At 46.1% G+C, this 19,133-nt stretch overlaps 1 protein-coding gene across 3 annotated transcripts; it reads right to left on the bottom strand.

Moving 5' to 3' along the window:
* Window positions 1-299: 299 nt before the first annotated feature.
* Poglut3 (protein O-glucosyltransferase 3) lies at window positions 300-18,095 on the bottom strand. 3 transcript variants are annotated; one of them, NM_001025123.3, is made up of 8 exons: window positions 17,708-17,917; window positions 13,234-13,431; window positions 11,056-11,342; window positions 9,742-9,958; window positions 7,785-7,981; window positions 5,839-6,033; window positions 4,029-4,133; window positions 300-2,642 (listed from the first exon to the last, which is right to left on the bottom strand). In NM_001025123.3, the coding sequence occupies exons 1-8, from the start codon at window positions 17,907-17,909 to the stop codon at window positions 2,517-2,519; spliced, it is 1,527 nt and encodes a 508-aa protein (NP_001020294.3). In that variant the 5' UTR covers window positions 17,910-17,917; the 3' UTR covers window positions 300-2,516. The 3 variants fall into 3 exon arrangements, 2 of the variants coding, with proteins under 2 accessions (NP_001020294.3, XP_063121533.1); XR_010053963.1 differs by lacking the exons at window positions 300-2,642; window positions 7,785-7,981 and having other exon boundaries at window positions 17,708-18,094; XM_063265463.1 differs by lacking the exons at window positions 300-2,642; window positions 4,029-4,133; window positions 7,785-7,981 and having other exon boundaries at window positions 5,838-6,033; window positions 17,708-18,095.
* Window positions 18,096-19,133: the final 1,038 nt, after the last annotated feature.

Below are 19,133 nucleotides of genomic sequence, written 5' to 3'. Positions count from 1 at the left end.
AAAGTGCCTCCATCAGATTAACCTGTAGGCAAGTCTGTGAGGGCATTTTCTTGATTAATGATTGGTGTGGGAGGGATCCGGAAAGAAAGCAGAAAGGGCAGGGTTAGGAGAGTATGATGAGACATATGTAGGAAAATGCCATAATGAAATCCATTAATTTGTATGCTAACTTTGAAAATTAGTTTAAAAAACAAAACAGGTGGTGTGAAACATCCCCCCTATTTCTGCCCAATAGGAACAGATTGGCCATGACAACAGTTTTAGTTCGGTTATTCATGAAGACACAATGGAGACAATTCTTATTAGAAAAATGTGTTTTATTAAAAAAAAGAGTATATAATAAAACCACAGGACAAGCCTTTAGACATAGGTTCTTAATATGGCATTGTGGAAAACATAAATCTGTTTCTTTCCCCTTCTTATAGTCTCCTCTGTGCATTTATTCTTTCACCATGTTGACATTTTAATTTTACAACTTGATTTATATCCATAGTTTAAAACCAGTTTGGATGTTATACAATGTTATAAAGCAAATGTAAAAACCCCCCTCTCTGTCCTCTTCCCAACACTGTCAGTCAGTCCTTCCCACCCCACCCTTTCTTTTAGGAAATGTCTTCATGTTCTGTCCCGTGCCTTTGGTCATGGAAAGCTTCCATTATGGCATAATTAAGACTGGTTTCTTCTTGTCACTGCTGGTGCTCCCTTCCTCAGCTCCTCAGTAGCTATCTAGGTGATGCACTCACAAAGTGATGTGTGACAGCCACTCAGTGTTAAAGCCACAAATATTGTTGACAGTTTATTCAATGAACACATCTTTATATCCTTAGATCCCTCTCTTTTTCAAAAGTTATATTCAGCTTGTTTCCCTAAGATACATTCAAGTTAATGAACCATAAAGCCGTGTAAAACTCATTTCAAAGGCCATGGTCAAGTGAGTTATCTAGATTTGTTTGGATGTAAAGTGGCCCCTGCAGGTTCGTGGGTCGAAGACTCTGTCACTGATGCAATGCTCCAAGGTAGGACTGTTCAACCTGAGGATCTCGGGGGCTCGCACAAGTCAATAGAAACAGCCCGGTTTGTCTCAACCTGTTCTTCTCCTAGTTCTGCTAGGACTGTTCAGCCTCAGATGAATGACATCAACTTAAAAACTGATGTGTCTCTAACTACCATTTGCTTTCCAGACCTGTGGCTAAAGAGGTAGAAGCGAGGGAGGCAGCCTTTCTTCTCATGTCCGTAAGCCCTACTTCTGTAAGTCTAACTCAGACGCACCAGGTGGCCTCAGGACAGCTCGCCCTCTCACCCTACACAGACAGCTTCTAAATGGGTGGTGGGACATCTGGCACCATGATACATCTCTAGGATCTAGTTAAAGATACGCATTCTTGTGTTCTTACTGGTCCTCAGGAGAACAGATATGAGCCAATGAATATTTCTGTTCAGGGAGGACCTTTACTCTGGGAGTGTGGGTGGCTCTTGTTTGAGAGCGTATTCTGTCAGGAACCGCATCTTGGATTGATGCTGCTCTGAGGAATCAGACATGAATTTACAATATGAGCTTCAGTATGCTGCTTATCAACCTACAGAAAGAGGAGGTCTGTGGATCCAGGACTGAGTCCCTGCCTCTGTCCCTCTGTCGTTGGGTTAGTAGTGAATCCCAGACCCGGAGGCTCCCTGAGTCTGGCTGTAACAATTCTCAAGGAGTCTCAGAAGGGGGTATAGAATGAAAGATCTCTCGTGGATAGTTGTTACTTTATATTCCCAGTCCATCGATGCCCACAGGATGCCACCATCTACATCCAGAGCTGTGCTGTCTTTCCTAGGGGTACAGCCCAGATTGTGAGTTGCCACACACACTTAATTCTCCTTAATTCTGTCTTTAGTCCTGGCAAAAACTTAGCTGGAAAAATTTAAACAATGTGGTATGTTCCGCCACCGTCTCCATGTTAAATACTAGCAGCTCGTTCCTTAGCTAACCTTATCCAATCCTCCAAAGGGAGACATGCATCAGGGACAGCTTACATGGGGAGAAACGACACAGGGAGGAGAAAGTCAAACCTCCCCAAACACTTTTCCCTTTGTAATTGAATGTAAAAGTAAGTGAAACCGACTTTTTATCTCTGATAAAGATAAAAACTGCCAGTGCACGGGAGTGTGACAGATTCCCAGTGATTTGTGAGTCTTTTTCTATCTATTAGGGCGCTCAAACAAGCAGTTCCAAAGGCATTTGGTAATACTGAAACTCAGGATCTTCCTGACTCAGCCTCTCCAGTGCGGGATTACATGCTTAGCATTCCTCTACATTTGTTTGTTCTGGTGTTTTGATAAAATCCAGCTGGGTAGTCTGGGCTGGCCAGGAAGTCTCCACAAATCTCAGGTAGGCTTTGCACTAATGAGAACCTCTTGCCTCGGCTTCCATTGAGCCAGAGTACAGGTTTCTCTGTTTCTTCACAGCTTAGCCCCTTTCCCAGGTCTTAAAGATGCAGCTGGCATACAAAGGAGTGTGCGGTTGGGTCTCCTTAAAGCTCCTCCCTCTCAGGCCTCTTCCTGTGGCACTGGCGAACGGAAGTGCTGTCATCCGGCTGGGGAACCCGCTCCATTCCATCACGGATCATGGGCTTGCTGACCTGGCGCTCCGCATATTTCTGAAATAGGTTTGGAAGGAACAGGAAGTTTAATTCGTGCTTCTTTCTAGTCTAATCTCCCACACACCACCACTTTCAGCCATGATGTTTCAAACCCAAACCAAAGATCTGGCTCATTTTAATTTCATAGTTATATTTTAACCTATGTACTATAAATGCTAGTGCAACATCTCATAGTCTGTCATAGAATCCTCATTTACACTTCTGTGTAAATGGGATGACTCTAGAAAAGATGGATGCCCCTACTTGAAGCAAACGGAGTCGGCACGTATCCTCCATTCCACTGAAAAACATTTATAATAATATATAATATATAGTTGAAATTTTACATCGGCAAGCCAAGATGGTGATTATCTCCAGAGAGAGCGCACATGTGGCCTCCTCCATCCGCCCTGTAGGCCTGGAGTCATAAGCTTGGCAGGAGGCCCGTGCCATGTGCTTCTGCTCTGGCCGGAAATGCCCCTATGTGCCAAGCCCTTCACTCATCCATTGTGTCCGCTTGGTTATATATGCCTAGCATTGAGCTAATGCCGACCAAACAATAATGTAGCCAAGTGAGCCCAATTAACATGTTAGAGGTGGAAACTCCTACCATTACAGTTAAAGCTAGGGCTGGTAAGATGGCTTAATGGGTAAAGCTGCTTGCCACCCACCCTCCAGGCCCTCGTTAAATCCCTAGACCTACAAGGTGGAAAGAGAGAACCAACTTCCGTAAAGCATCCTCTGACCCCCGACAGGCACTATGCTCTCGCTTCCCCACCGAGCTCACACAACAAATAAATAAGATGTAATTAAAGTTAAAAAATATTAAAGCTAGATTAGTAGGGAGGGTGGAACCAATCTAAGGATGGCAAGACCCGCATGTAGGGGCGGGGCGGGGCGGGGCGGGGGTGGGACGACTTGCCTGTATTCTACCCACTGGCAAGGAAGGAATTTCTCCACGGATCTACCAGCAGGGGGTGCACTCGGACAAGGTGGGAGGAACCTCTTGAGCTCTAAACCTCCATCTGTTTTCCCAGCACTCAGGAAGCAGAGGCAGGAGGATATTTGTGAATTTGAGGCCAGCCTGGTTTATAGAAGGAGTTCCAGGACAGCCAGGGCTACAGAGAAACCCTGGAGTAGGGGTGGGGGAATACGGGTTAGTATGGAGGTGGCTGGGAGGTGGTGTACGCCTTTTATCTCAGCATTTGGGAGGCAGAGGTAGGTGGATCTCAAGGCTGAGTTCAAGGCTAGCCTGGTCTACAGAACTAGTTCTAGGACAGCACCTCAGCACTGGTTCTTTCTTCCCAGAAGCCTCCCCCGATCCTCCCAGTAAGCATAGGACAAAGTGCCCATGCCACATGTGGTATCCCGACCCCGACCCATCAGGACAGAGGTTGAGCTGACCTGCAGTACTCTGTAATAGTAGCAGTAAAGTCTCGGCGGCTGGAGCAGGTCCCTAGCAGTTAACTGCCCTTCTTTCGCAATCCTCTTTGCTTCTTCATCATTTTCCTGAAAGACAGAAAATGGAAGTGAAAGTGCCTGCTTCAGCTCACAAGGAGAGCTAAGTGCGAGCGGGAGGTGTGTGAACGGGATGGGCGACTTCAGCCACTGTGGGCTCTAACTTACACAGGAGGCCATGGGAATACAGGTAGAAGATGTCTGTTACAGGGAAGAATGGGTGTGTGGACCTGATTCCAAGCCTCACAAGCTCTTCGGTGACTTTGTTAGTGCTTTCTTAGCTATCCCTGGAGAAAGCCCAGGGTCTGTCATCTGCTTCCCCAGCATGGCCCTCTCCGCTTAAGAATAGAGTGAATCAAATTTACATGTAAAAAATGGCTTTTAACAGCCAGGCTGAAGATCTCTGAGAGTTCAAGGCCAGCCTTGGGTACAGAGTGAGTTCCAGGACAGCCACAGAGATACTGTCTTGAAAAACCAAACCAAACCAACAACTAAGACTCTGGGCTGGGAGATGGCTCAGCAGTTAAGAGTGAGTACTGCCCTTTCAGAGGGCCAGCACCCACCTCGGTGGTTCTCAGGTCCAGTTCCAGGGGACCTTAGGCTTCTGGTCTTGGAAGGCATCTTTGTTTAAGTACACAGATCCTACACTGACACATGTGTAAAGTTAAAATAATGAGGATGTGTTTTTCCTAAAGCTTCATTTAAATACACAGTGACAGGAAGTCCTGTTAAAAAGCAGTAGCCACAAAGGAGTCTAACGCTGTAATAAAAAAGCTATTCACTCGTTAGTACTCACAGGCTGTAGGGTCAGCAATCGCTAACATTCCTAATTATACTCAGGAAAACACTTATTTTGTGCACACAACTGATAGGAAAAGCCATTTGCTAGCAATTGTGGATGTTAGGGAAAGCCAGAACAATGACTCTGACTCACTGTGTCCACAAATAGATATTACTTCTCAAAGGTTAGAAAGTGGAAAAAATATTATAATGGAAGGATACATCTTCATAGTTTCATAACATATCCAATAGCTTTAAATATTATTCCTTGAAAAGAGGAATCCCTGTTTTATGGGGAACTTGTTCTTGGGATGCTATATATAGCTTGTGTTGGGGAAGGACTTGAGGGTTTTTCTTTCTCTATGGAAGATATCAGAGTTACCTGGAAAGTTCTCTTCATATATAAAGCCTTTCGACTCTGGCCCTTTTGATCTGTAATTTACATTCTGTGTGTTCTTGTTTTGCATATATGAGAGCAAACAGAGACTCCTTTAGAAAAGCTGTGTTACATCCAACACTAGACTTAAATCTAACTTTCAACAGTACTGACAGAGGGTATACAAAGTGTTTCTGATGCCTTTTCTTTCTCTCATATATGTACACGTGTGTATGTAACATGGGTTTGTGTACGAGTACAGAGACAGAAGCCAGAAGAGGCGCTCGACTCCCTGAAGCTGGAGTTATAGGCCATTGTGAGCTTCCAACATGAGTGTTGGAAGCCAAACTAAGGTCCTTCAAAAAAGCAGCAAGTGCTCTTAACCGCCCAGCCATCTTGAGAACCTTGGCGTCTGTTCTTTTGCTATTTAAAGGGAACACATTTTGGGGGTTTTTGTTGTTGTTGTTGTTTCTTTGTTTTTTTGTTTTTTTTTCAGGGAAGTTTAGTTCTTTGATTTGCTTTGATTATGATACACTGGGTCCTGATGGAACACAGATCCCCATAGTAACAACTTTGCTATTGTCCAAGAAAATAACGTACCTTGGCCCATTTCACTTTCTCTAGTAAATCACTGAGGTTCCTTTTAATGGGAACGTAGTGTTTCCAAGGCCTCAGTTCCACATAGAAGTGCTCATAGTACGGTGACTCCTGCTTCAGGACCAGGCTGTCGCCCAGCATGAGGTATGGATATCTGTAAGCTGCCACCGTCCCGTCCACGTTCACTTGGTACTTGTACTAGAAGATTGAACCAAAGAACCTCGTGACGATACTTGTTTTACTTCCGTTTCTCACCAGCATTTTAAAATCAAATACAGAGGGATTATTTTCCATTTTCTCACATCTGTGTTTGCATTTCATTATCTTTTATTTTTTATTTTTCTTTTTTTTCTTTTTTTTTTTTCTTTTTTTCGGAGCTGGGGACCGAACCCAGGGCCTTGCGCGTGCTAGGCAAGCGCTCTACCGCTGAGCTAAATCCCCAACCCCCTTTTTATTTTTCTATAAATATGAGAGCCAGCCTCTAGCAGCTCCCGCATGCTCACAGGAGCGCACGCCACTTCAGTTACATGTGTGAAGCAGAGTCTAGACTCCTGTGACCAAAGCAGGCGTCAGAACTATTGTCTAAGTTCTAAAGTTAAACGTTCTGAAGTGAGGACAATTATCAATTTTCACGTATAAACTATTTCATTTGTTTCATACCCTAAACCCACAATACAGAAAGGATCTCTACATTTTAAATAGAGTTCACATATAATAGAGTTTACTTCTTACCAGCTTGTAAACTGTATATAAGATGGCTCAGTGAGTGGAGGATAGCCCAAGTTTAACACACACACACACACACACACACACACACACATATACACACATACACACACACATACACTCACACACACACACACTCACACACACATACACACATACACACACTCACACACACACATACACACACACACACACTCACTCACACATACACGGGGCGGGGGATGGAGAGGGAGGCATAATAAAAAGAGTTGACAGAAACCTGGAGACACTGCTACTTCGTTGGCATATTGGAGTAACATTTCAAAAGCACTTATCAAGGGCCTGAAGTCCAATTTAATTAGAGTATGAAGCAGCTTTTTTTTTTACAAGTGAAAAATCTGGTATACAGAGAAATGTATGAACCTATATTCTGAACACAATTCTCTGTTCTCTTCACCATAAACCCTCTGAGATGAAGATGGTCCATTTCCAAATACGGTGACACCCTCTTCCCTTCCTTCCATTTCCCTTCTCTTTCTTTTTCAATGCTGGAGATCAAATCTATGCCTCCCATATGCAACAGAAGCCCTGCACTGGGTTACACCCTAAGTTCTTAATAGTTTCTGAAATAATCAATACCATGTGCTTCCCAGCCAGTTAGGTGTGGGTCTCATAATAACACTCTAAAGGAGTGTGGAGCACATACATGTGTGTGCATGTATGCACCATACACACATGCACACATCACACATACACATACATATACAAATTCACATGCACATACATATAAAAATCAATACCAAAAGAAAGTAAAGGAGTACGGCACGCCTAATGGAACATGGTGTCACAGAACACAGAGCCACTAAGAGATGAGGGACCAGACAGCGGAAGAAAGACTACAGGCGGGACCCGAACTCCGGCTCCTATTTTGCATATATAAAAATGAATGCTCGTTATTTACCAAAGACACTTCTCTTCCTAGCTTATTAAACCAAAGGGGGAAAGCCACAATAAATATATCCAAACTTTATGTTAACTCTTACACGAAGTATTAAATATAATTCTACATTATTTGGTAAACAAAATTAACAGAGACAAGACTGTCAGAGTTCTCTGCTTCTGTCCATCTGACAGGAAAGTCTGAAGGTTCATTAGCTGGAGAACTGAGGCAACTGAGGCTGGAACCACCTGTTTGGTAGACTTTGGACACAGTATATCACTCATAGCCATAGGAAGACTCGTACCTTAAAGAAATCAAAGAAACCCATCAACTTGGCTTTTCCAAGCTCTTTTTCTTTCTCTTGGAAAAAGAAATATCCTGTAATTCCTGCATCTAGCAGCTGTGGATTTTCTTTGGACAGAAGTACCAACTGCAGCCTCTCCTCCCGGCTATCTCTACCTCGGAAGAAAGCTTTCTCTGTTTTATTGATCCAGGAAGGCCCTAGAAGTTTGAGGCCATAAAAAATTATGATTAAGAATCTGAAACCATAAGACAGTATAATGACCTTTAGTTCACTATTATCATTTAAAATGTCAACACTCCTGGAGAACTCACTTCGTAACATAAACACTCTCCCCAGTCTCGTTTTACCAGAGATACTTTCTGAGAGCGTCCTGTTTGCTGCAGCCCCTCCCACTTACCAGCGAGGACAGCTCACAGGCACTGCTCCTTCCTGCTGTACAACACCAGGAAGTAGCCATCATACTGTCAGACCAGGCTCCCTACTTAGCCCCACTCCCAGGCCATACCTTCTTCTGTCTGCCGTGTTCACAAAGCACGCACGTTAGTCTTTTGTTCTTAGGAGGTCACCAGAAAACTGCAGAACTCAGGGACCCCAGCAGAATTCTAGTCCATATTTCCCCCTTATTCTTATTTTATGTGTCTCTCCTGTGTGTGTGCACCGTGTGCATGAAGTTCCCACAGAGGCCAGAGGACAAGGCAGATCCTGTGGGACCGGAGTTAACACAGGCTTGCGGGTCACCAAGTGGGTGCTGGGACTCAAACCTGGGTCCTCCTGAAGAGCAGCAAGTGCTCTCAGCCAGTTGGCCATCTCTCCAGCTCAGCTACTCACAATTTCAAACACAGGGAGGACATTTTCCTTTGATATGATTAAATGAACTACGTAGCTCACAGCACCCACATGGGTGTGGGGGAATCTGAACGAGGCTCTTCCTATCTGTCCCTGGCTGCTCTGCGACTTGCTGTGTAGCCCAGAAGGATCTCACACTGGTAACAATCCTCCTGCCTCAGGCTTCCCAGTGCTAGGATCATAGGCACGAGCAGCCATGCCAGTTATGTCTTCTTCATAGCGGGGAAATGTCTTAGAAAATTAATTCCAGTCTTTGACAAATGTCTCATTGCTCTGAAGAACGATGCTGTTGGCTAAATACATGTCAGCGCTTCGGAGACATCTGAGACAGAAATCGGAGGGATCCAGCCTTCTCAGCCTACTTTTCCGAAATTCACTGTCAGCAAACTGAAGGCAGGCCGACTTTTATTTCCTAAGGTCTTCGTCTTATTTTTATTATATCTTCTCACCTTTGGGCACTTTGCCTAAATCTCTGATCTTGTCCCCCGAATGACATTAAAGAGACATGGGGGCTAAAAAGGACAAAGCTAAGTGTGTGGTGCAGCCCAGCGAGTTCCTGGAAAGGGTGTTGTGTCAAAATGGAAGGATTCCAGATCTAAAGACTCGGGAGAATTCCTCACAGGGCAATGGAGGCTAGGTTCATCAAGCCCAGAGTACGACATGACCACAATCCTCTGGTGCTTCTCAGAACTCCCTCTCGTGTCAGCAGTAATAAAAAGCACTGGAGTTAGTTAGCTGACAAGTTTACCAAGTATACACATTATTTAAATACCTTTAATTTTTTGCTGTAAAATTTCATGTAAGTATAACCAAGTGTAGACTTGAAAGATGTTTAAAAATGACAACTTCATCCACGAATGATGTAGGCTTGGGCACCATTAACCCAGGCTGTATGCTGTTAATTTCCACACTGGGACCATCCTAAGCATCCTCCTCCAGCCTTGGGATGCTTCCCCTACTTCGTCTTGCTGGGAGTGGACCCTGGGCCCTTACACACACTAGGCAAGCATTTTCATTGTTTGTAAGTAAGAATGACTAAGCATATGACTTTCTGACTGAACATTCCCTTTACCTTTTAAGATTTTTCCCTAGAGAAATAACCTTAACTTACCTGTGTTTCCTTGAACAGAGAGGAGATCATTTGTGACACCCCTCATTGCTTCGAGTGTGGAGTGGGTGACATCATATGTTGGAAGGATAATGTCTCTTGAGTCCAAGGAGCCACACCAGGAAATGATAGGTATAGGGCCCGGGGTGTCATTGACTTTTCGATGCTCCAAGGGCCAATCTCCAAGGTTAATATAAAATTCTAAATCTGGGAGGGTGACCTATAAAACCAAAAGCACAAAGATTAGTGGCTGGGAGGCACCAAATACCTCAGTCTCTTGGCTGTGTATGCGTGTGCACACACCTGTGGGTAGAGGACAGGGGTCAATCTTCGGTGGTTTTCCTCAACACTATCTACCTTGTTTTTTGAGACATGGTCTCTCTCTGGCCTGGACCTTTCTGAGGAGGTTAAGCTCTGAGCCTTAGGGATCCACCTGCCCTGCTTGCTAGCACTGGGTTACAAGCACACACCATCACAACTGGCCTTTTCCAGGTGGGGTCTGAGGGCTGGATTCAGGTCCTAACACTTACAGAGCAGGCACTTTACCAACTGAGCCATCTCCCCTAGTGGGCACTGGGAAGTACTTCTGATCTAGGCGACGGTTGAAAACACTGAGGTAAGGGAGAAGAAAGACTCTTGGTTACTGTTTGTTAGAAGGCCCTAGGTGAGAGCAGTATATGACAAACTCACTTAACTGGAAGTTGGCCACCTGTCTCCAGAGGTGGCGTTTAGAATGTAATGTTGTAGACGTGGCCAGCTAGAGAAAAGTATGAGTGTGTGGGCGTTTGACCCCTCACCGGCTACTTATGCAATAGTCTGCAGTCAAACCTAAGCCTTGGCCATCCTTACTACACCCTCCTCCACATTTGCCTCTAGAATCCTCTATCCTGTGTCCATATCCACGACAACACTCAGCACAGGTCCTTGCCACATCAGTTTCCTTACCAGGCATCCCACGCCGTCTCTCCCAACTTGAGCCTATTTTCTACAGAGCTGCCCAAATCTCTCCATTAATGTCATGACTGAGCTCACCAGAACCTTTAGACTTGGGAACAAGGCCTGTGCTCTGTCCTGGCATTCCGGCTCTCTCTCATATTCCAGCTTATGCTGAAGCCTCATACATCTGAGTGCTGCGATTCCACCTTAATTAACTCTTACGGCAAACAGCCATCTTCAAAGGTAGGAGACTTGTGCGCACTTCGCGACACATTTCTGAGCCCTGAAATCTGTTCTCATCAGTCTTTATAGTTTTAAGTATGTAACTGTTGCAACAACAAAATGATATTATTTCTGCAAGCAGTTCATTTATTTCCATACCTTTCTTGCCAGTGACAGCAAAATTTCATCCGAGAACATTTTGAAGTCTGTGTACTTCCCCAGAGATCTCCGGTAGATGTGGTTATTGAGAATTGTGTAATGAACAATAGCACCCCGCTCGTCCCCAAATCTTTTGGGGACCTCCTTCAACATCTGCTGGAGATTAATGCTGGGGAAGGAAATAAAATCTTGCTCTATCTGTGGTTCATTGGCTGGACAAGACAGAGTTTTCTGCCAGGCCTGAGGGTCATCTTCTGGGCAGTCACAGTACTCATGGTACACCGGTCCTAGGGAGGGGACACACACACAAAGACACCCTGAGTAAACAAACACCATGACGTAAGAGGGAGTGAGCACTGGGTGACAGCTTGGCAGATCGGAAAACTACTGACAGAGGTGAAGCTATCTTAGACCAATTAGTAGTAGAGAAATTCTGTCAGGGACCCCACCTCCCCACCCCCCATCCCCCACCCAGGGCACCTTGGACAGACTCCAGAGCGAATGCTCCCTTCCAAACTAGCGCACGCCAGTCACTTGGATGATACCTTCACTTCTAGTGAGGTATACGTAACAAATGTAAAAGGACTTCATTTTAGCACAGGAAGGGAGAGCTTCTTGATTTTCAGACATACAAATGTAGAAAAAGGTTTTGAAAAAATGGAGGACCTTTCCCTCAAAGTCCCTAAAGCTCCCTTGGTCAACACATCTCAGAGAAAAGAGTAACCCAAGGGGGTCAATCAGTGTAATCCTAAGTGGGCAGCTGAACAGAGAGGACTTTTCTGAAGACACGTTTAGAAAACAATATACACAAAACTAACATGGTTTCAGGACATAGTCATATCTATTTGAATATATTTTCTTTTTTTTTTCTTTTCTTTTTTTTTGGAGCTGGGGACTGAACCCAGGACCTTGCGCTTGCTAGGCAAGTGCTCTACCACTGAGCTAAATCCCCAACCCCTTGAATATATTTTCTTGATGGTTTATTTGTGACCTTTGGAAACAGAGTCTCATATAGCCCAGGCTGGTCTTTAACTCACACAGAGATCCTCCTGTCCTTACCTCCCCAGTGCTGGGATGACATTAGGCCCCATTTTGTTGGAATTTTCTACTTCAGATCAACTAGGAAGAGACTTACTCGTTCACTTCAAGCTGGTGAGCAAGTCCTCTCGTGTGGACCCACAGTTTCTGGACTATGGATATGAGGCAGTGAAGGACAGTGGGTCTTAGAGGTGACACTAGCAAGGGAAACCTCACAGGTCACACCACTTGCCACTTTCTGTAGCTCAGGAAGGGAGTGTGTGTAGAGCTGAGCAGTCTCACTGAGTTGAGGAAGAGCTGAGCTTGCTGGAGAACCAGGTCACTGAGCCTGGGAACAGAGTCTGTGAGGGGTGAAAACTAAACCCAGGAAAGCCCAGAAGCACACAGGACTCTGGGAATGAGTGTCCAGCCCCACCTGCGATCAGAGCATCTGTGAGTGGAATCCACCCAGTGCAGGGAAGAATGCCAGAGCAACACTGGATGGCCAGTGCATAGCATCCCTGCAGGGCTGGGCCAAGTGCCTATGTCCGGCAGGCTGGACGGCCTCCTCATCCTTGGACTTGGGGGTGAGCGCAATTGTTGAGAGCAATTAACCCCAGCTTAAACGTGACTCAATTTCATCTAACAAACTATAAAAATATAACTGGAAAAGATCAAATTATGTCCAATTAACTGTACCACATCCCAGAGGTCAAGCTTAGGAAAATTAAAAATGGTACCAAGAGTTAAGATCAACAAACTTAAAGAAAAAGCAGTGGGAACTATACAAAGTGAAACAGAAAAGGACTTTTCAAGAGATTTGTTTGTTTTGTGTGTGCATTTTGTCTGCATGTATGTATGTACATGTCGCATGTACACATGTCTAGTCAGAAGACGACATTGGATCCCCTGGAACTGGAATTACAGATGATTGAGAGCCACCATGTGGATGCTGGGAACTGAACCCAGGTCCTTGGCAAGAGCAGCCGGTGCTCCCCAATTCCCCAAAAATGATATATTTTTTTAAATGCCAAAATGAAATAAAATCTGAGGGAATACATATACAATGTTTACTCTGTCAAATTTGACTGCAGGCCATTCCAGCCCTTCTGCAAAGCATGCACCCCAGAGGTCTTGGGTCAGGTGACCAGTGACACGAACCTTTTAAAATGTAGGGAGACTGAGCCACATGCTCGCCACCGTAAAGGATCTCTATCTTGAGCCCTTCGTGGACAGTCTCGTGCATCCTGTACCGCACCAAAAATGTTCCATCGTTTCTGTCCAAAGGTTTAGGGACATAGATACGGACCAACTCTTTAGGCGAAAGGGATTTTACCACTACTTTGAACTGTGTTTGGCCTGTAAGCAAAAGAAATACAGACAGCATTAGCATTTCCTGATCAGTATGTCCCCATGATCAGACAGGTATCTTCGTATAGACGGCTTTTGGCCCGCAGTGTTCACAGTAAACCACATTCATTTCTGCCTGGAAGATCCTGGCAGACAGCAGCTATGTGTGGTCCGTCCTTAAGTCAAGGGTTTGACTTAACATGGGGAGCCATCAGCCATTCAATAACAGTGGATGGAAAAATTAATTCATTGAAGGAAGTAACATTTCTCCTACTTGATCTTTTCTCCTCTGAATAACATTCAAGCTTAGGCAGTAACAGTCCACACTCTAAAGATGACGGCCCTGTGGTAATTCGACAGTAATTTACCCTGTAAAATACACACTTAAAATACTTAATGCCACTGACATATCTAGTGACCCTCATTTCTGAGAAAATGTCCCTTTTTCATTAAATTTGTTCTTTGACCGTTTCACACTTTACATAATACATACTGACCACCCTCACCCTCTGCTCTCTCCAACCCCCTCCCAGCCTTGTCTATTCCCTCCCCTTTTGTACAAATCTCTTAAACATTCATGGGTATTCATTCTGTGTACAATTCGCTAGGAATACTGGGTCTAATCAGGGCTGAACTACCCACAGGAGCCTTGTGGGCTCAGCAGTGGGTATACAGCGGGTGCACAACTGCAAGCTACTCTCCCTCTGCCAGAGCCTAATGATAATTTGGAAGTGAGGGACAGGGCCCCATAAGATCCTCCCAGTTCTGTGATTGATTGTTGACAGGGCCAGTCTTGTATGGGTCTAGTACAGTAACCATGGTTGTGAGTTCATGGTTGCGAAGATTGAGTCTACAGCAGTGGTTCTCAACCTGTGGCAGGCAGTGGAATGACTTTTTTTTTTCTTTTTTTCGGAGCTGGGGACCAAACCCAGGGCCTTGCGGTTGCTAGGCAAGCGCTCTACCACTGAGCTAAATCCCCAACCCGGTGGAATGACTTTTTACACAGGGGTCACACTTCAGATCTTTGCATTATGATTCATAACAGTAGCAAAACTACAGCTATAAAGCAGCAATGAGAAAATGTTATGGTCGGGGGTCACCATAACATGAGGGACTGTATTAGAGGGTTGCACGCGGCATTAGGGAGGCTGAGAATCACTGCTCTAGACATTTTGAGGCCAGTCCCTCCACCGTCTGGCTCTTAAATACTCCCTGCTTCCCCTTCTACAAAGTTCCCCGTGCTTTAGGGAGTGTGAATGTTTTCTTTTTAAACTGAATTTCCAAATGCTTTGTTTTACTTCTAGCTGCCATCAGAAAGGCAACCCGAGGAGGAGGGATGGCTCAGCAGTTAAAAGCACTCGCTACTCCTCCAGAGGACCCAGGTTCGAGTCCCGGCACCTACATATTTACTTTAAGTGCTTAGTTGTCTAGGCCATTGATAGCATAGTCAACAGTGTGAAAGTCAGTGGGAAATAGCACTGATTGGGTCTGACAGAGAAGTAAGGTGTAAGTAAGCTACATAAGAGAGAAAAGGAGGATCATGGGGTTCTGAACCGCTCATGGCAGAAGGAAGAGGAGTTCTCATTTGCCCTGATGGCCTTTTCAATGCAACAGGGTCAAAGATCAGCTTACTGTTTTTTTTCTCCGTAAATGCAGATTTCAGAAAAGGTGACTGATGGGAAAGTAGTGCCACAGAAGGAGCCTGGTGGTGTCAAACCTTACTTCAGAGATTCTGAGCGCTTAATTTTCAAAACTACCAAAAGCATAAAAAGACTACTTAGTCCTTACTATGGGCTACACATGTTCATATCTAAGTATCAATCATCCATCTATCTATCTATCTATCTATCTATCTATCTATCTATCTATCTATCTATCTATCTTTTAGATCATGTTCTTATTACATAGTCAAGGCTAGCCTAGAACTCACAACCCTGTTCTTGCCTCCCAAGTGCTTGGATTACAGGCCTGCTCCATCATACCCAGCTCTCATAAGCATTCTCTACCTGCTTCTTGTAAGACGTGTCAGGTAATTATTGACAGCGCCCCCCCTCCACACACACACACACACACACACACACACACACACACACACACACACACACACACACACTGTACAGATCAAGAAGCCTAGCTCCAAGAAGTAACCCAGGGGTATCTATCCATAGACAGCACAGCCAGTAAGCAATTACAGCTCTGCAGAATTTTACATAGAAGAGAATCTCTGGCAGGGCAGACCTGAGGGGCTCTGGCCAGTGGAGATGGCTCTGGCAGGCCTTGGCTTCCTCCCCATTGCCTCTGCCTTGCTAAAAAAAATGTTGGATTACACTCCTAAAGCTAGGCCCCAAGGTCTATTCTCTTATATGGCCACTTCCTCCTCCTGAAGCTGACCACCAAGACCCAGCTATCAGTGTCCAGCAATGAAACCCCCCTTTGGCTCACCTAATGAACCTGCCCAATTAAAACACCTCATCCTAACACAGGGTTTCTTGTACCTTTATAGTTTTGGTTATGAGCCTTGCCTTTAACAGCTGAGTCATCTCTCCAGCCCCTCTTATCCCTTTATAGACTGTCATTTGCCTATGAGCCACGTCTGTCTCCTCTCTATCCAGAGCAGTCCTTTGTCCCACTCCTGGACAAATAACCCTGACCCCTCTCCCTTGTTCCCCTCCCCTTCTTCCTCAACCTCCATCTCCTGTTTGTCTTTTATTCCCTGCCCTCTGTCCCTCTGGGGCAAATAAATCCCCTTTGTGCTGAGAACTTGGTCTTGGGGTCCCAAGCTGATACTTTTCCTTTCAGTGGCCATTTAGGAAGCTTACAGAAGCTCTCTGCAGTTAGAGGGAAAGCACCTACCCAACATTACCAACTAGAGCATCCCATCAGATCAGTGATACGCCCTAGGACTATGTAATCCTCCAAATATGTCTGACTTTCTGCCATGGACACTCCGGATCCACTCATGCACTGCAATTTCTTTTTTAGGATTTTTTTTTCTTGTTATAAAAACATTATGATGTATTGGGCTAGAGAGATGGCTTGGTGGTTAAGAGTGCTCCCTACTCTTCCAGGGGACACATGTTCTCAGCAACTATATTAGGCAGCTCATAAGTGTCTAGAACTCTAGCTATAACAGAGCCAGTGAGTGCCCTCTTTTAGTCTCTATGGGCACCAGCTCACAAGTGGTACACACACACACACACACACACACACACACACACACACACACACACACATAATCTTTGCAGGAAATTATATTTGGGGAAAAACTTAAAATTAGGAGGGAAAATCCTTACTCTTGCTGTAACCACAGGAGTGCATGTCTGGGTTCATTTATGTATTACAGAATTGCAGAGGCACTGTGATAGGGTTTAAATCCGAACCATGTTCCACAGGCTCCTGTTCTGAACACTTGACCCTCACACCCTCTGCTTTTGCAGGGCTACGAGTCAGTCTAGAAACCCCTTTCCAAACCCACACTCCTGAAGCTTCCCAGACTTCCCTGGGCCTATTGGCAGTTCTTCAATGTTTACACCAAGCTGCAGAAATCCAACTGTGGCAACCAACCGCGCTCTGCCCTGATAGGCGGGTTGCATTATCTATTTTCTCAGTAGAGTCTAAGTTTTCTGACAGGCAGACGCTGCCATCCTCTTTTCACTCCAGGACTACCAAATACACAGTGACCTCCAAGAACATGAAATTCCCGTTTGCTCTGTGGAGGACGCCATGGATTTCTCCGCCTCTTTGCAGGCAAAACAGGACGCCAGTTGGGAGCAGCCTTAAATTTAGACACAACTTAGCAAATCCTGCCTGGCGACAACTAGAAACCAGCTGGACAAGTCCAGAGAAACAGTCAGATGTGGGAGGAGGACCCTGCTGAGATTCAGGACAAGCCCTTCCCTTCCCGTTTCTATAAGGTTCCACAGATTCGCGTGTTCTGCACTGCGGGCCTAGGAGCGCCAAGGGATGAGTGGGCTGCTGAGTCAGGGAGGAAGCGCGCCCTGCAAGCCAGGAAGGGCCATCTGCATCACGTGACGGCACCGCCGCGCTCCGCAGGACCCCACGGGCGCCATTTACTCTACCTACCCTTACCTCCTTCACCGGGCGGAACCCGTGGCCCGGCCTTTGAAGTTAATCACCCAACGGTCCTCAGTGGCATCTCCCGCCCCCGTGGGTGTCGGGGAGGAGGGATGGGACGCCGATAGGAGGGGAGAGAAGGCGACACCCACAGTGGGGAGATAGCCACGCGTGTGGACAGGGACGCGCGGGGACGGCGACGGGCGCTGACCTGGTGGCGAGCTAGTGAAGTTCCGGCCGTCCGAGTCCACCGACTGCAGGAAGAAGTAGCGCACGGGCAGAACGGCGTCGGCGTGCAGCCCAGGCCCCCAAGCCAGACTCCGCGGTGCGCTCACGCGCGCCCCGGTCCCCGCTGCCACCAGCAGGGCGAGCTGCAGCGGCGGCAGCAGCAGGGCCCGCCGGACACCGAGCATGGTCTCCCGCTCTCAGCTCCGCTGGCCAGGGAGGGGCTGGAGAGCCCTATCGAGGGGACACCCGGGGGCGGGCCTCTGCCTAGAGCCGCCCCGGGCGGGCCGGGCGCGCGCCCCGACCCCGACTGGGTCGTTGTGCACCGCGCCCAGGCCTCAGGCTCGCCAGCCCTCCACTAGTTTCCTAGTTTGCCAGTTTAGAGAAAGGCAGGGTTTGCTTGTTTTTAAATTGCTTCCTCTTTTTTTTTTTTTAATTCTTATTTTATATTTTAGAGTTTTTCCTTTTGAGAAGGAAGTCTCCCTCTGTATCTCAGGCTGGTTTTGAACTGATGGCAATCCTTCCACCCCATCCTCCTCCAGTACAGTGAAATTAAAGGTGTGTAAACCAAGCCACCATGCCCTGTGGAGAAAACTGATTGAGATAGGGTTTTCACTGTGTAACTCCTGCTGCCCTGGAACTCTCTCTATAGACTGACTAATCTTTAATTCACTGTCATCCACCTGCCTCCGTGTCCCAAGTATTGGGATCAAAGATGTGCACTACACCCAGCCCGGAAACTGGTTGAGATGTGGCTTACAGTAAGTGCAAACCAGGGTTTGGTTTCCAGTGCCACAAGTGGAACGAGAGGAATGGCTTCCCTGTGAGGAATTCCACAGGGATTCTTGGTTCACGCACAGGCCCGCCTTTTTCACTTATTTGTGCTTGGCAGCCTCCGACCCTGAAGTCATTGGAGTTGCCTTTCTGTCCCTTGTCTTTCAGTGTTTAATGGTGTAGAGCACTTGGGCTGCAGAAGGCAGGGTCTGGGCCTTACCTTGAGAGGGTAGGCAAGCTTCTCTGCAGAATTGGCCACCTTTCCTACCCTGCCCACTTTGGGTGGCCTGGGCAACCCACTCCTGAGCCTCAATAGCCAGGAAGAACAGTCTCCCCCAAGCCCCTGTTTGTTCACTCTTGCTAATTATTTTTTCTTCTTTTCATCCGCATAGCATTGAAATTTTAGGAAATATTTGTTCTTCCCAGGATGAGAAATCGGGAAGAACTCATCCTGTAGAACAGACGGAGGGTTTCTGCCCCTTCCCAGTAAGTCTCAACCCAGAGCATATCAGAACCAGGTCCCAGGCTTTATTTAATTGGGCTTCTTTTTGAGCTTGGGCCCAGGTCACCAACCCAATTACCACCCACAGGTTAGGATAGAGGCCAGGAGGAAGAAAACACCGGATGCCTGTGTGCAC

The sequence above is a fragment of the Rattus norvegicus genome, chromosome 8 (genome assembly GCF_036323735.1).
Source record: "Rattus norvegicus strain BN/NHsdMcwi chromosome 8, GRCr8, whole genome shotgun sequence".
In the NCBI taxonomy this organism is placed as follows: Eukaryota; Metazoa; Chordata; class Mammalia; order Rodentia; family Muridae; genus Rattus; species Rattus norvegicus.
Note: the sequence above shows the minus strand (reverse complement) of the source record. Positions and strands in the feature narration are given on the sequence as shown.

Coding starts and splice junctions, on each gene's coding strand:
- Poglut3 (NM_001025123.3), bottom strand. CDS start 17,909: ATGCTCGGTGTCCGGCGGGCCCTGCTGCTGCCGCCGCTGCAGCTCGCC. Junction 6,034..7,784: donor GTTTCTTTGATTTCTTTAAG/GTACGAGTCTTC, acceptor TCAATCTTCTAG/TACAAGTACCAAGTGAACGT. Junction 4,134..5,838: donor AGAAAGTGAAATGGGCCAAG/GTACGTTATTTT, acceptor TCTGTCTTTCAG/GAAAATGATGAAGAAGCAAA.